The sequence below is a fragment of the Lampetra planeri genome, chromosome 45, assembly GCF_965212315.1.
Source record: "Lampetra planeri chromosome 45, kcLamPlan1.2.h2, whole genome shotgun sequence".
Taxonomy (NCBI): Eukaryota; Metazoa; Chordata; class Hyperoartia; order Petromyzontiformes; family Petromyzontidae; genus Lampetra; species Lampetra planeri.
This window is the reverse complement of record NC_136151.1, coordinates 5,226,108-5,242,938: the sequence shown is the minus strand read 5'-3', so window position 1 is coordinate 5,242,938 and position 16,831 is coordinate 5,226,108. Positions and strand designations below refer to the sequence as shown.

Here is a 16,831-nt window from a genome sequence, read left to right as displayed (position 1 = left end):
GAGTGTACATAACTACACTATCGCACACACACACACACGAGTGTACATCACTACACTATCACACACACACACGAGTGTACATCCCGACACTATCACACACACGAGTGTACATCACTACACTATCACACACACACACGAGTGTACATCACGACACTATCACACACACGAGTGTACATCACTACACTATCAAACACACGAGTGTACATCACAACACTATCACACACACACACGAGTGTACATCACTACACTATCACACACACACACACACGAGTGTACATCACTACACTATCACACACACACGAGTGTACATCACTACACTATTACACACACACACGACTGTACATCACTACACTATCTCACACACACACAGTGTACATCACTACACTATCACACACACACCAGTGTACATCACTACACTATCACACACACACACGAGTGTACATCACTACACTATCACACACACACACACACGAGTGTACATCACTACACCATCACACACACACACACACGAATGTACATCACTACACTATCACACACACACACACGTGTACATCACTACACTATCACACACACACACGAGTGTACATCACTGCACTAACACACACACACGAGTGTACATTACTACACTATCACACACACACACACACACGAGTGTACATCACTACACCATCACACACACACACGAGTGTACATCACTGCACTAACACACACACACGAGTGTACATCACTACACTATCACACACACACACACACGAGTGTACATCACTACACTAACACACACACACGAGTGTACATCACTACACTATCACACACACACACACACGAGTGTACATCACTACACCATCACACACACACACACACGAATGTACATCACTACACTATCACACACACACACACGTGTACATCACTACACTATCACACACACACACGAGTGTACATCACTGCACTAACACACACACACGAGTGTACATTACTACACTATCACACACACACACACACGAGTGTACATCACTACACCATCACACACACACACGAGTGTACATCACTGCACTAACACACACACACGAGTGTACATTACTACACTATCACACACACACACACACGAGTGTACATCACTACACTAACACACACACACAGTGTACATCACTACACTATCACACACACACACGAGTGTACATCACTACACTATCACACACACACACACGAGTGTACATCACTACACTATCACACACACACACACACACGAGTGTACATCACTACACTATCACACACACACACACGAATGTACATCACTACACTATCACACACACACACACACACACACGTGTACATCACTACACTATCACACACACACACGAGTGTACATCACAACACTATCACACACACACACGAGTGTACATCACTACACTATCACACACACGAGTGTACATAACTACACTATCGCACACACACACACACGAGTGTACATCACTACACTATCACACACACACACGAGTGTACATCCCGACACTATCACACACACGAGTGTACATCACTACACTATCACACACACACACGAGTGTACATCACGACACTATCACACACACGAGTGTACATCACTACACTATCAAACACACGAGTGTACATCACAACACTATCACACACACACACGAGTGTACATCACTACACTATCACACACACACACACACACGAGTGTACATCACTACACTATCACACACACACGAGTGTACATCACTACACTATTACACACACACACGACTGTACATCACTACACTATCTCACACACACACAGTGTACATCACTACACTATCACACACACACCAGTGTACATCACTACACTATCACACACACACACGAGTGTACATCACTACACTATCACACACACACACGAGTGTACATCACTACACTATCACACACACACAGTATACATCACTACACTATCACACACACACACACACACGAGTGTCCATCACGACACTATCACACACACGAGTGTACATCACTACACTATCACACACACACGAGTGTACATCACTACACTATCACACACACACGAGTGTACATCACTACACTATCACACACACGACTGTACATCACTACACTATCACACACACGAGTGTACATCACTACACTATCACACACACACACGAGTGTACATCACTACATATTTTTAGGTTTTTTCGGTAAAGTCACATAGGTAAAACATCAAAATTAATGAAAATAAAATAAAATAAAACAAAAATCACGACGTTTCGGAGGCAACACAAGTCTCCATCATCAGGTGGGACCGTCACAGCCAGATTAGCTGCATCAAGTGAGGCAATGATTCAAGATGTAATCCCTTATAAGCAAGTTGAAGGGGGGAGGAGAGGGGGGGGGAGTTCATCAGAATGTGGTAGCCAATGAATGGAACGTATCGGGAGGGAGGGGGGCGGGAGGGGGAGGGAGCCAACAAAAAGTTGGCGACGGCTTGGACGCGGTTGCTGCACACGCCAACACAATGGACAGAGAGGGGGAGGGGAGGTCTGATACACATGATAGAACAAAGGAACGAAAATGCCCATGTTTATACCAATGCTGGCTGAACAATGAAGAGAGTACTGTTAAAAATAACTGGGGATGTTAACACTCGGTAAAGTAAAATAAAATAGTGCCTGTCAGATAAGAAGGTCCAATAAAGTGTAATTAAGTCTTTTTTGCGTGGTTGATAACATCTTTCCAATGATTACTTAGTTTGTACCCATCATCACGGTTGAAATTATGTCTGTGTTTGTATATTTGTATGGCTTCGTGTACAAACCTTTGATGGTATCCGGGAGGTTTGCAGAGAACCTTGGTCTCGGAAAAGACAATTTCATGAGAGCCCACCGAGTTGTAGCAATGATCGGCAACGGCAGAAGAATCAGTTCTGCCGTGTTTCAGATCTGACTTGTGCTCGCGGACACGATCAGAAACATGACGTTTCGTTTCTCCAATGTAGCAATCACCACAAATGCAACTCAATTTGTAGACTCCAGGATACTGTAAGTCAGGAACGACATCCTTCACAGATGGAATCAGATCACGGATTTGATGCACTGTACTGAATCGGACTTGGATCTTATGTTTGTTTAGAATTTTGGAGATCTTTTTGGTCACGCCTGCTATGTATGGTAACGTGATGGTTTTGGTCGGAGTTTCATGTGGCTGTTTCTGTGTGGTGGGAGAGACAGCTTGGCGGATAGTACGGTCAGAGTATCCTCCCCCCTTCAACTTGCTTATAAGGGATTACATCTTGAATCATTGCCTCACTTGATGCAGCTAATCTGGCTGTGACGGTCCCACCTGATGACGGAGACTTGTGTTGCCTCCGAAACGTCGTGATTTTTGTTTTATTTTATTTCATTTTCATTAATTTTGATGTTTTACCTACGTGACTTTACCGAAAAAACCTAAAAATATGATTCCTTGCAGTCACGAAAGCTTCAAATCTACATCACTACACTATCACACACACACACACACGAGTGTCCATCACGACACTATCACACACACGAGTGTACATCACTACACTATCACACACACACACACGAGTGTACATCACTACACTATCTCACACACACACACACACGAGTGTACATCACTACACTATCACACACACACACACGAGTGTACATCACTACACTATCACACACACACACGAGTGTACATCACTACACTATCACACACACACACACACACGAGTGTACATCACTACACTATCACACACACACACAAACGAGTGTACATCACTATCACACACACACAAGTGTACATCACTACACTATCACACACACGAGTGTACATCACCACACTATCACACACACACACTCGAGTGTACATCACTACACCATCACACACACACGAGTGTACATCACTACACTATCACACACACACGAGTGTACATCACTACACTATCACACACACACACGAGTGTACATCACTACACTATCACACACACACACGAGTGTACATCACTACACTATCACACACACACGAGTGTACATCACTACACACACACGAGTGTACATCACTACACTATCACACACACGAGTGTACATCACTACACTATCACACACACACGAGTGTACATCACTACACTATCACACACACACGAGTGTACATCACTACACTATCACACACACACACGAGTGTACATCACTCCACTATCACACACGAGTGTACATCACTACACTAGCACACACACAGTGTACATCACTACACTATCACACACGAGTGTACATCACTACACTATCACACACACGAGTGTACATCACTACACTATCACACACACACACACACACGAGTGTACATCACTACACTATCACACACACACGAGTGTACATCACTACACTATCACACACACACGAGTGTACATCACTACACTATCACACACACACACACACACGAGTGTACATCACTACACTATCACACACACACGAGTGTACATCACTACACTATCACACACACACACACACGAGTGTGCATCACTACACTATCACACACACACACGAGTGTACATCACTACACTATCACACACACACGAGTGTACATCACTACACTATCACACACACACGAGTGTACATCACTACACTATCACACGCACACAGTGTACATAACCACACTATCACACACACACACGAGTGTACATCACTACACTATCACACACACACGAATGTACATCACTACACTATCACACACACACGAGTGTACATCACTACACTATCACACACACACACGAATGTACATCACTATCACACACACACACGAGTGTACATCACTACATTATCACACACACACGTGTTCATCACTACACTAACACACACAGAGTGGACATCACTATACTATCACACACAGAGTGTACATCACTACACTATCACACACACACGAGTGTACATCACTACACTATCACACCCACCTCGTGTGCCGTGTCGGCCTTCACAGGTGCTCACCAACACCACTTGCCCCTACAGTCTGTGAAAGGTGACACACGGGAGATGTTTGTGTTTGTTGTACACACACAGAGACGCTGCGGCGGTGTTGATATCCACGCTGCTGCTGCTGCTGTGATCCACTGCCTCCCACGGACACTTCCGCACAGTGGGGCTGAACGATGAATCGATTTCAAATCGAAGTCGCAATTTGAGACAATGCGATTAGCAAATTGCAAAGGCTGCGATTTTTGAAAAGTCCTATTACTTTCTTATTGGAATGTTTTATTTTTTATTATTAGAACTTTATTGATTTAATTTAACAATTAATTCTAGATTTGAAGCTTTCGTGACTGCAAGGATTCATACTCTTAGGTTGTTTCGGTAAAGTCACGTAGGTAAAAATAAATAAAATAATAATAAATGAAAATAACTCAATTAAATCACGACGTTTCGGAGGCAACACAAGTCTCCGTCTTCACGTGGGACCGTCACAGCTAAATTTACTGTATCACTTATTATTTTATTATTATTATTTTACCTACGTGACTTTACCGAAAAAACTTAACAATTGCTCTATGTTTGCATTAGAATACATAGAGCAGTTCACATTTTGATGGTATCATCACATGTTTTACATCTATTACACAGTGAATATTGAACTGAAGCTCGACTTTTAAAAATGTAGATGGCGGGGCAGACAAACGCACCGCTGTACTGTACTTCTGTGCTCTCGCCAGCTGCGCCGCCTGCCTTCACCAACGCGCGGTGACCGGCGTGGTGAAGTATGGTCAAATATCCCCCGCGACCCGCACGGCGTAGAGAGGCCCTCATCCAGCAGTGGATTGACAAAGTGCCTGTTACATCTCATCACACCGACAGCTACGCATTACAACGTTGTATAACAATGCTCATTATGAATTGCTCTATTGTAGTGTGCGTGCGTGTTAGTGCACGAGTGCTGTTGTTATAGTGGTGCTGTTGTTACACGGCTACTGTGATTATCGTTACTGCAGACGGACGCTCACCGACTGTGGACCCCAACTCGGTCAACAACAACCTCCAGATTTCCTCGGACCTCAGGACGGTGACGCTGACCGCTGTCTCCCAGGCTCGCCCCGATCACCCGCACCGCTTTGATGGCTATGCACAAGCCCTGTGCTCCGAGAGCTTCTCGTCGGGTCAGCACTACTGGGAGGTGGACGTGGGGGGTGTGGCGTGGGGCTGTTGGGTTGGAGTCGCGTACGGGACGATCGCACGGAAAGGGCGTGGTAAAGAGTGCAGCCTGGGACTGAACGACTCATCCTGGGTTTTATATAAAGACAACAACAGCTGCTCAGTGCGTCATGGCGGTGTATTGACCTCAGTGCCGGTGAGGGATCCTCCCCGGAAAGTCGGGTGTCACCTGCACTGGGAGGCGGGGCTGCTGTCCTTTTACCGCGCCGACTCCATGGAGCTGCTGCATTCCGTCCACCACTCGTTTCGTCAACCGCTCTACCCCGCACTGTATGTGTATTGTGATGATGGTGACTCAGTGAGGATTCTGGATCTGAGTCGTGCGTGCTGAGAACACGGAGTATGAACAGCGCAGAGAAACGGGCACAACGCACAGACTCACGCACACAAAGACACAGATCCCCCGTGCAGCCTTCACAGGCTGTTGGGGCAAGTGCTGTTAGCGAGCACCTATGGGGCCGTCCATAAATGACGTCACGTACCTGGGGGGGGGGCAAATATTTGTGACGATGGGGGGGGGTGGGTTGAGAAATGTGACGTCATGTCAAAATGAGTAACTTTAAATAAATATAGAACTTTGTGACGTCATATTTGAGGGGGGGTCTGACTTTTTGTGACGCCGTGTGATGAAGGGGGGGGGGTCAAAAATCGCGTGACGTCATTTATAAACGGCCCCTATGAAGGCCGGCATAGCACACTAGGTGGTGGGTGGCCAACACCACGCCCGGCCGCCTTTGTCTCCCAGTGGTGATGTTTACACACCGTACCAGGAACTCTTTTTTCAGGCTGAGTCGACCTAGGGGAGGACCATGCGCGGTTCACCAACACCAGTGACGATATTCGGTATCGGTCCAGGCTCTCCCCTAGGTCGACTCAGCCTCAAATGAGTACCTGCTGCGATGTGCAAACATCGCCACTGGGGAGACAAAGGCGGGTCGGGCGTGGTGCTGGTCACCGACCCCCTCGTGTGCCACAGTGCCGGACTTCATAGGTGCTACTAGCAAACAGCACTTGCCCCTACAGTCTGTTAAGACTACACAGACACACACACAGATAGACAAACACACTCACATACAAACACACAGACACACAAACAGGTAGACACATGTACATACACACACAAATACACTCACAAACAGATACATACACACAGATACACAGATACAAAGACAAATATCCCCCGTATAGCCTTAACAGACTGTATGGGCAAGTGCTGTTAGTGAGCACCTATAAAGGCCGGCACTTCACACGAGGGTGTGGGTGGCCACCATCACGCCTGGCCGCCTTTGTTTCCCAAGTGGCGATATTTACATATTGTACCAGGTACTTATTTTAGGCTGAGACGACCTAGAGGAGGCCCATGACCGGTTTACCAACACCATTGATAACTTATCTGAATTGGTCTTGAGTCTCCCCGAGGTCGACTCAGCCTCAAATGAGTACCTGGTGCGATCAGTAAATATCGCCCCTGGGGATACAAAGGCGGGTCTCTGCCAGGCTGGCCTTCATAGGTGCTACTCACTAGCAGCACTTGACCCAACAGTATGTTAAGGCTACAGGGCAGAGGTCGCAAACGGGTTTTCATTCCTTACCTGTACCCGGCCGCACCAGGGTCGCAAACGAGTACCCGTACCCGGCCAGGTACGGGTAGCCGGGTATCGGGTAATGAGTTACAAACGGTTACTCACCAGTGACTCACGGCCTACCCGTACCCGTACCCGACCGCACCAGGGTCGCAAACGGGTACCCGACCGCACCAGGGTCGCAAACGGGTACCCGGCCGGGTACGGGTAGCCGGGTATCGAGTAGGGTACGGGTATCGGGTACCCGATTGCGACCTCTGCTATAGGGGGTATCTTTGTCTTTAGTGTATAGAGGGGCATGTGCGTAGTGTGGGGTGGAGCGGTGGCTCAGTGGTTAGCGCACTGGTGGGGGAGGGCGGGGGGAGCCAAGCTTCTCTCTGACGTCATCGTCCCTCGCACCGCGCGCCGCGTGGCGCTCAACGCCGAGAGGGCGGAGCTCCACCGCGGGCGTGCTGGGAACACGCGTCACGTGATGCTGCGGGGTGACGCGCGCAGTCCCCCTCGTGGTCACTCGCTCGTTGGGCGATAAACCCGGGGTGGGAATGGGATGGCATCACTCGGGGGGGACTACTTGTGGTGTGTGTGCTTAGCGTCGCTGGGATAAAGCATTTTTGTTATAACCTGGGGTCGAGTGACCCCCTCCTCCCCCCACCAAAACTAGTTTTATTTTACAGGGCATAGAGAGAGATATAAGCCATTTTAATACCTAGTAGTAGTAGGACGTCTTTCGCCACCAATATTGTTCGTAAAGGTTTGTTTTGATTAATATTTTAATTATCTGCTCTCAGACTTGGACCTGAAGCCACAACCTTCGATTCATGGAATAACGCTTCTGCTGACAACAATGGGAACTGTGTTTTGACTTTGAAGTGGGTTAAAATTATTAAGCGCCTGATATATATCTAGAGTGAGGATCTACCTTACAATACGACACGACTAATATTGTCTCAACACGCATTAATAACACAAAGACACTGTGTGTTATTACAGGGATAGAGACAACACAAACTCCAAATTTCCAGCAACTGTCAGGGTCGGAATCCAACCAATGACCTCCTGCATACCAGGCGAGGGAGTTAACATATCCTAGCCACAACGGCGTCCCTCCTTAACGTGAGACACCACTCCGGTGTGAACCCAACCTCGAGTCTCAGGGTGTCGAGCAACGCTTAGATGATTTTGATTTGACACATTGATTATATTGTACCAGTTGAAATAATTGTGTAAACGCTAATTGCATTGTGCTCTGGGCTGTGGATGAGATTTCTATTTTTTTCATTGCTGGCATGGGTTTGACTTGTTTTGCTATTATTTTCATTTTTGTGAACCAGGTAACTCTTGTCAATGAGACTTACCCTGATCTCCTGAGTGATAACCTCGTTGAACTCAAATTTAACACGACTCGATCATCATCAGCAGAAATATCAGCTGCAGAATTAGTAACAACAACAGGAGCAACAGCATTAGCAGTGGTAGCGCCATCATTAGCATCATGAACAGTATCAGAAGCAGGACCAGAATCAATATTAATAATACAATGAATATCAGCAGTAACATAATAATCAATAGCATAAGCAGCAGCATTATCGCGAGCATAATCAATATTATCAGGAGTAGGACCAGCAGCATTAATAATAATATAATCAGTAGTAGTAGTAACAGAATCATAAGTAGCAGCAGCAGAAGCAGCATCATCATTCTTGCAACCGACACTCATCCTAGTATCTTGAGTTCTCACCTGGTTAAACAAATCGACTTTAACACGTAGGCATTTCGCGACCAATATCAATAATAAAGGTTTCTTGGGTTAAATCGCGTAAATATAAATATACTTGATTGTGTTCTGGGTTACCTGTGAATTGGAATCACGTTGTATTGTGGGTCAAGGGTCAAAATATTCTGGGTGAATAAAAATAAAATCTGAAAATTATTTTCAAGATTGTCATCCAGGCTTGAATGTTTCTCTCTCAGAGCTGAGCCTGACTGCCTTGTGTTATATTACGCGAGATTAAACCCGGTACGATTTGGAAATCTACAGCATACGCCTTCACAGGTAAGTGCTGTCTGTAGCATTGGGCCAAATTCTATGGCGTGTCTCGTGGTATTTATAACTGCACACTCAATCAGTTTGCTTGTTTTTCGTCACCGTGAGCTATGATGATGAATTAATCCTGACTGATGGATGATGATGAAGAGCACGATGATGATAACAATGACTATGCTTGGTAATGATGACCACCCACTCACCTGCACCCAACACTCTCCTACCCAATACCTGTCACTCTTTAACCCACGACCCACCCAGCCATCTACAGAGACCCTCCCTCCCACGTCCCCACACACATGCTCGGCCATACACCTGCCCATCCTGCCACCCGTTCCTCCTACCCTCTCACCTGCCCACCCACTCGCCCACCTCGCCTGCCCACCCTCTCACCCGTCCACCTCATGGAAATGGCGCTCCCGACTCCGGCTCAGCGTCGCCCTCGACGTCCTTCTCCTGGCCCCTGGTGAGCGCTTTCTGTCTTGTTTCCATGTTGGCGAGGTTCTTTGGCCGCTTCTAACACCAGTTGTAGTATTCTTGAATGAGGCAGAGACTTCGTAGAGGCCACACGCTTTTATTCCAATAACACGAGTCCTCCGGACTCACTGGGGGAACAGCCCAACCACACAACCTAGGGAGGTACAGCCTCCGGCTCTGTTCTCCTTACTCCCCTTCCCTAGCCTACAGCTACCCAGTTACTCTCCTTCCCTAGCCTATAGCTACTCAGCCCACTCAGTCCCAGCGGGGCGGCATCCTCGAGGCTTGGGGGTCCAGGATCTCCGGCTACACCTCCTTCAGCTTCTCGTGAGATTGACCCCCTCCGCTCTCCGGGAGCCGTCTTATATCGTCTCTCTGAGGGGCGGGGGTGTCTCGGGGCCCTGGCTCTCGCCAGCCCCCTCCCTTCAGAGCGGTTCCAACCACCTCTCGTCCCTGCCGGTCCGGACCGGTCCAGACCAGTACGTACCTCTCCCCTAGCTTGTGTGACCTGTGTGACCTGTGTCAACCTTGGTGTCAACCTTGACCACCACACATATTCAAGCGCCCATTCCCGGCTGATCTCCCTCCCACCTGATCGCCTGCAAACCCGCTCACTAACACACCCACACAAAGACAAAGATCCCCCATATAGCCTGAACAGACTATTGGGCAAGTCCTGTAAGCGAGCACCTATGACGGCTGGCACGGCACACGAATGGGTGTGTGGCCAGCACCAAGCCCGGCCGCCTTTGTCTCCCGAGTGGCGATGTTTATACTCCGCAGCAGGTACTCATTTGAGGCTGAGTCGACCTAGGGAATGCCCATGACAGGTTCAGGCAATTGTCACTGGTGTTGGTGGCCGTGAGTGGATGTCGAATTTGGGTCGGCAGGTTCGTAGCACAGCGCACTCACCACTACAACACTAATCTCCACCTACACACACACCTGCTCAACCACCAATACGATCACCCTAATATCGTCCCACTTATGTACACGTGAAGTTGGGAGATTTGTCAAATGATTAACAATATTAAGTTCACTATTTTTGAAAGACAATTTTAAACTATCATGCTCAAATAAATCATGAACAAATAAATAGCAATCTTGATTTGAAATAAATGGCAATGATAGAGACGACATACTTTTTAAAAATAACCTTTAATAGGAATGTGTTACAAGTGTAGGGGTGTTAGAGAGAGAGCCCGTTATGCATGGCAGCCTATGGTAAACAAACACAGTAGGCGGGGCTACATGAGTGCACGAGCAGGTGCCCTCTGCGACGTCCGCGCCAGACACCCTGGGGGGTCGATTCGGTCGTTATGATCCCCCGGGGCCCCACCCCTCAGGGAGGGGTTGGGTATAAAAGGGGAATGTATCGAAGGGCTAAAGGAGAGAAGACGGAAGACGTCTTAGAGAGAGCCCTGGACTCCCCCTGGTACGCCGTCCTTATCAGGACCGCGCAGGCTCGAGCCAGTGGCGTGGTACCAGGGCCAGAGCCAGTGCTGGTCTGGACTCTGGGTACCGGGCCCGACTGACCAGTGTCGGGCCAAGATAGCCTCCCCTAGCCCATTAGTGGAGGACTCAGAGGCAGGTTAGGGTTAGCTAGAGAGGTGTGTCCTCAGATAGACGGGTGAGGGGGCCGATACCCCCTCAAATGTGTATGTCACAACGTTGGTGTTAAATAAACAAGTGTGCCTCCAACTCCGGTGTGAACGAGTCGTGAGCGTTACTACATCTGGCGTCAGAAGTGAAACAAAGTACGAACATGGATACACGCCGGACGACTCGAGTCGGGGTACCAGAGGCAGAAGACACCACTGCAGTCGGAGGGCCCGAGACGGCTGAAGATGCCATCGACCAGCCGGGGCTGGGCGCATCCACGCCACAGCAGCTGGAGGAAGGGGAGCCGTCGATGGAGGGGCTGAGGGAGGCGCACGCGAAGCTGACCGAGCTGCTGTACGCCGCAGCCGCCATGCTCGACACCATCACGCAGCTGGGGGCTGCGGGACCGCCACGGGGCAACGGCAGCCGACGACCACAGCGCCTTCCCGCCATTTCCACGGAGCAACATTTTGAAACTCCCGCCATCGCCGCAGCTGCTGTTGAGGGCGTGGCCGCTCTAAGCATCGCGTCCAACGGCGGGAGTACAGTACCTGCCGCGTCACCACCAACGGGCGGAACGTCACCACGGGTGCGACCGGCGATGCCATCGCTGGTTCGTGCCGACGCTGAGTTGAGTGAGGCGGACGAGGGAGTGCGTTCTTCCTCTGCAGCCGCTGCCTTACATCAGCGGCTACCTCCACTCAAGGAATTTGTGGGCGAGGATGGCGACTGGGGCGGCTTCCAGCGGCGCTTCCTCGCTCACCAGGAGATGGCACAGTGGACAGACGCCGAGGCTCTCCGCGCGCTGCCAGCACTTCTCGACAGCGACGCCCTCGCCACTCTAACATCGGCTTCGAAGGAGAGGCGCTCCACGCTGCGGAAGGCGATGCAGGTGCTGTCGGCGGTATATGGTCCACCATCGGACTGTCGCCAACTCTTTTACGATCGCCAGCGGGGGACGAAGGAGTCGCCCCTGGCGTACCCCACAAGCCTCCTGGCACTGGCGAAGGAGGCCTTTCCACGAATGGATGACGAGGGTGTCGACGCCATGGTGACAGAGAAGATACTTTTGCTGGCGGACGACTTAGACATCGTCATTGTCGCACAGGACGATGCAGAGATGTGCTCCCTCCAAGCGGCCCGTCTTCTCCACGCAAACCTGTCCTCTCAACGACGGAAGGCCAGCAAGGCGGCGAGCGGGCGTGCCGTCGCTGCAGCCACCCTCCCGGCGGAAGAGGTTTGCGCCATCGACCATCAACGGCAGCATGGAGCGGGAGTACGGGAGGACCGGGCCGGTTCAAGCCGTCTACAACATCCATCGTCGTCACCAGCGCTTCCACGCTGTTACAACTGCGGCATCCGGGGCCACGTCGCCTCGGGGTGCCGCTCTCCTGGGCAGCGCAGGACGACACCTCAACGGGACGCCGGCCCTCGTCACAAGCTCCACCATCATAATCCGGCGAGTCGCGGCACCCCTCATGCTTGGCCCACGCACACGCCCGTCACACACTCAAACACCGCAGCGAAGGGGGGGCCAATATTGCGTACCATGGCACCAACACGCACCGCTCTGGGTACTCAGTTTGAACCCAGCCAGTGGTCCGTGTTGGCCCATCGGGTTGTAGCCGCGTCGTCAGGGTCGTCGGCCGTTGTGGGTCACATCGATGGGGTCGAGGTGCGCATCCTGGTCGATACAGGAGCATCGGCGACCATTATTTCGGAGTTGATTTATAACATTCTCCCTGCCCAAAGCCGTCCTTTGATGCCTGTTAACGTGCCATTCTTTGCTGCTAACGGGGGTTCACTTGGCATCATCGGACAAATTCGTGCCCAAATTTGTGTCGGGGATATTAAATTGTCTGGGCCGATTTTTGTTTCCTCCTCGCTGGCGGTTCCGTGCCTGCTGGGGACGGACTTCCTGGCCAAAATGCCGATTAGGATATTAATCGACCAGGGATGCATTGAGCTCCCATCGGGCCGACGCATGGCGTTTCTGCCATCCCCCGCTACGAGCCGGACGGCGTTCGCGACGGTGCCGGCGTTCGTAGATAGAACGGTGCGCGTTCCTCCGGGAGCGCAAATGTTGATTCCTTTGAAACTTCGGCGGCCCTTCGCTAAGGGCATTGGGGCTCAAGGGGTTCTGTTGGGACCGTCTAGGGCCGGGGTCAGTGGACCTGATTTACTCCCGGCCCAGACCATAGTGAGAGGGGAAGGAGAACCCTTCATCGCGGTCCTCAATGTGGGCTCGCAGACGGTGGTGGTCCCACAGGGGACCGTGCTTGCTCACGCAACGCCGGTGCCCTGTGAGGAACCCGTCGCGAGTCATGTCGGCGCTGTCCCTGCACCGCGACCACATTCGGACAGCGATGAAGGGTGGCTCGAGGCACTTTGTGCGGGATCGACGGACCTGTCAAATTTAGAGCGTCAACGTCTTAAGACACTACTAAGGGAATTTTCCGACGTTTTCAGTCGGGATAAATACGATTTGGGCTGCACTAATCTGCTGCGTCACCATATTGATACGGGTGACAGCGCGCCAATACGCCAGAATCCTTTTCGGTTGAGTCCCGCCGAAAAGGACCATGTCAAATCGGCTGTTGATGACATGCTAGCCACCGACATCATTTCTCCCTCCAACAGCCCTTGGGGAGCGCCGATCGTCCTGGTTAAGAAGCAGGACGGTTCGTTGCGGTTTTGCGTTGACTTTCGGCGCCTTAATAAAATTACGGTTGCCGACGCATACCCGCTCCCACGGATGGACGAATCGCTTGACGCCTTGGCGGGAGCGCGATTCTTCTCCACATTGGACTTACTTTCGGGATTCTGGCAGCTTCCTCTGGACGATGATTCAAAGCCTAAAACTGCTTTCCGTACTCCGCACGGCCTGTTTCAATTCAACCGGTTGCCGATGGGCTTACACTCAGCGCCGGCAACTTTCCAGCGGTTGATGGAATTGGTTTTGGCTGGATTGCAATGGGAGTCGTGCCTGATTTATTTGGATGACGTTATTGTCTTTGGCAAAACTTTTGATGAACATCTCCAGAGGTTGCGGGCGGTTTTCCTAAAGATGCGGGCTGCTAATTTGAAATTTAAGCCCCAAAAATGCCATTTGTTACGCGAGTCGGTGCGTTATTTGGGGCACATCGTGGGACGCTCAGGTATTTCTACCGATCCCGCCAAAACGCAGTGTGTAAGCTCCTGGCCGACTCCCACCTCAGTGGGAGAGGTTAGGAGTTTTATTGGGTTTGCGTCGTATTATAGACGCTTCGTCGCTAATTTTGCGACTATAGCAAAACCCCTACACGCTTTAACATCAAAAGGGGTTCGGTTCTGCTGGGGTCAGGAGGAGGAAGCTGCTTTTTGCTCCCTTCGGGACGCTTTGGTAAACGCTCCTCCCCTGATTTACCCTGATTTTTCAAAACCATTCTTGCTCGACACCGATGCGAGCAACACGGGTATTGGGGGCGTGCTCTCCCAGGTGGTTGACGGCGTGGAACGTGTGGTTGCGTACGGCAGTCGGGTGTTGTCTCCAGCGGAGCAACGATATTGTGTCACCCGTAGGGAACTGTTGGCAATTGTCCATTTCATCCAACAGTATCGCCCATATCTGTACGGTCGGCATTTCACCGTCCGCACAGATCATGCGGCACTGCAGTACGCCCTGAGGGTTCAACAGCCATCGGGACAATTGTCCCGATGGTTGGAGGTCCTCCAGGATTACGATTTCCAAACCACATACCGTAAGGGCGTTCGCCACACCAACGCGGACGCTCTGTCGCGCTTGCCAACCACCTCCGAGTGTGCATGCCTCCTGGGGTCTGGACGTTGCAGACCTCCAGGGGACACATCGGTTCCTGTCTTGGCGGCCGCCAACGACGACGATACAGTAGTTACTAATTCGATCGAACAACAGGGCAAAGATTCCCTGTTGGGGTTGCCCGTCATTGAATGGGGGCGCCTCCAGATGGAGGATGTCTCCCTCCTCGGGTGGCGACGTCGCGTTGGCGGTGCGGCGGGGGGAAAAAGAGGTGGTTCCGACGCATGGGAAATGTGCCAAGGCCTGCTGATGCATTGGGACGGGAAGTCGCGTCGACATCGGCTGGTGGTCCCTACTGGGTTGCGGGGCAGGGTGGTATGGGCCGCTCATGAGCGCCTCCTACACCTGGGGACCCAAAAGACTCTCGCCTTGCTGCAACTTGATTTTTATTGGCCTGGCATGACGAGGGATGTTGGGGATTTGTTGGGATCATGCCCTCGATGTGCACAACGCAAACCGCCGGCACGGGAGTCTAACCCGCCCTTGCAATCGATCAAAGTGTCCAGGATAAACGAGCTGGTCGCTCTGGACATTTTGGGACCATTCCCCGCCACCCCCAGGGGGAATAGATATTTGTTGACTGGTGTCGAGTATTTTACACGCTGGCCTATGGCCTGGCCTCTGGCCAACCAGTCGGCAGCAGCCATCGTGGAGGCCTTTGTTCAGGGTTATGTCCTGGACAAAGGTGCTCCGGAGAGGCTGCTGACCGACCAGGGCAAACATTTTTCCGGTAAACTACTCAGACAAGTCTGTGATCTCCTGGGCACAAAGAAACACACACACACACGAGTGTACATCACTACAATATCACACACACACACACGAGTGTCATCACTACACTATCACACACACACACGAGTGTACATCACTACACTATCACACACACAGTGTACATCACTACACTATCACACACACACACACACGAGTGTACATCACTACACTAACACGCACACGAGTGTACATCACTACACTATCACACACACACACACATGAGTGTACATTACTACACTATCACACACACACACACACGAGTGTCCATCACTACACTATCACACACACACAGTGTACATCACTACACTATCACGCACACGAGTGTACATCACTACACTATCACACACACACA

The 16,831-nt window shown here is 50.5% G+C and overlaps 2 protein-coding genes across 2 annotated transcripts in view; both read left to right on the top strand.

The window, feature by feature from the left end:
* The window catches only part of LOC144733243 (E3 ubiquitin/ISG15 ligase TRIM25-like), a 34,394-nt gene extending 27,878 nt beyond the window's left edge, over positions 1-6,516 (top strand). Inside the window, exon 9 of the mRNA XM_078615031.1 lies at positions 5,966-6,516. Coding sequence (XP_078471157.1) covers positions 5,966-6,516 — 551 coding nt within the window. The remainder of the gene's footprint in view (positions 1-5,965) is intronic.
* LOC144733051 (E3 ubiquitin-protein ligase TRIM11-like) overlaps positions 1-16,831 on the top strand; it is a 265,988-nt gene that overhangs the window by 236,809 nt on the left and 12,348 nt on the right. The gene's annotated exons all lie outside the window — the stretch shown is intronic.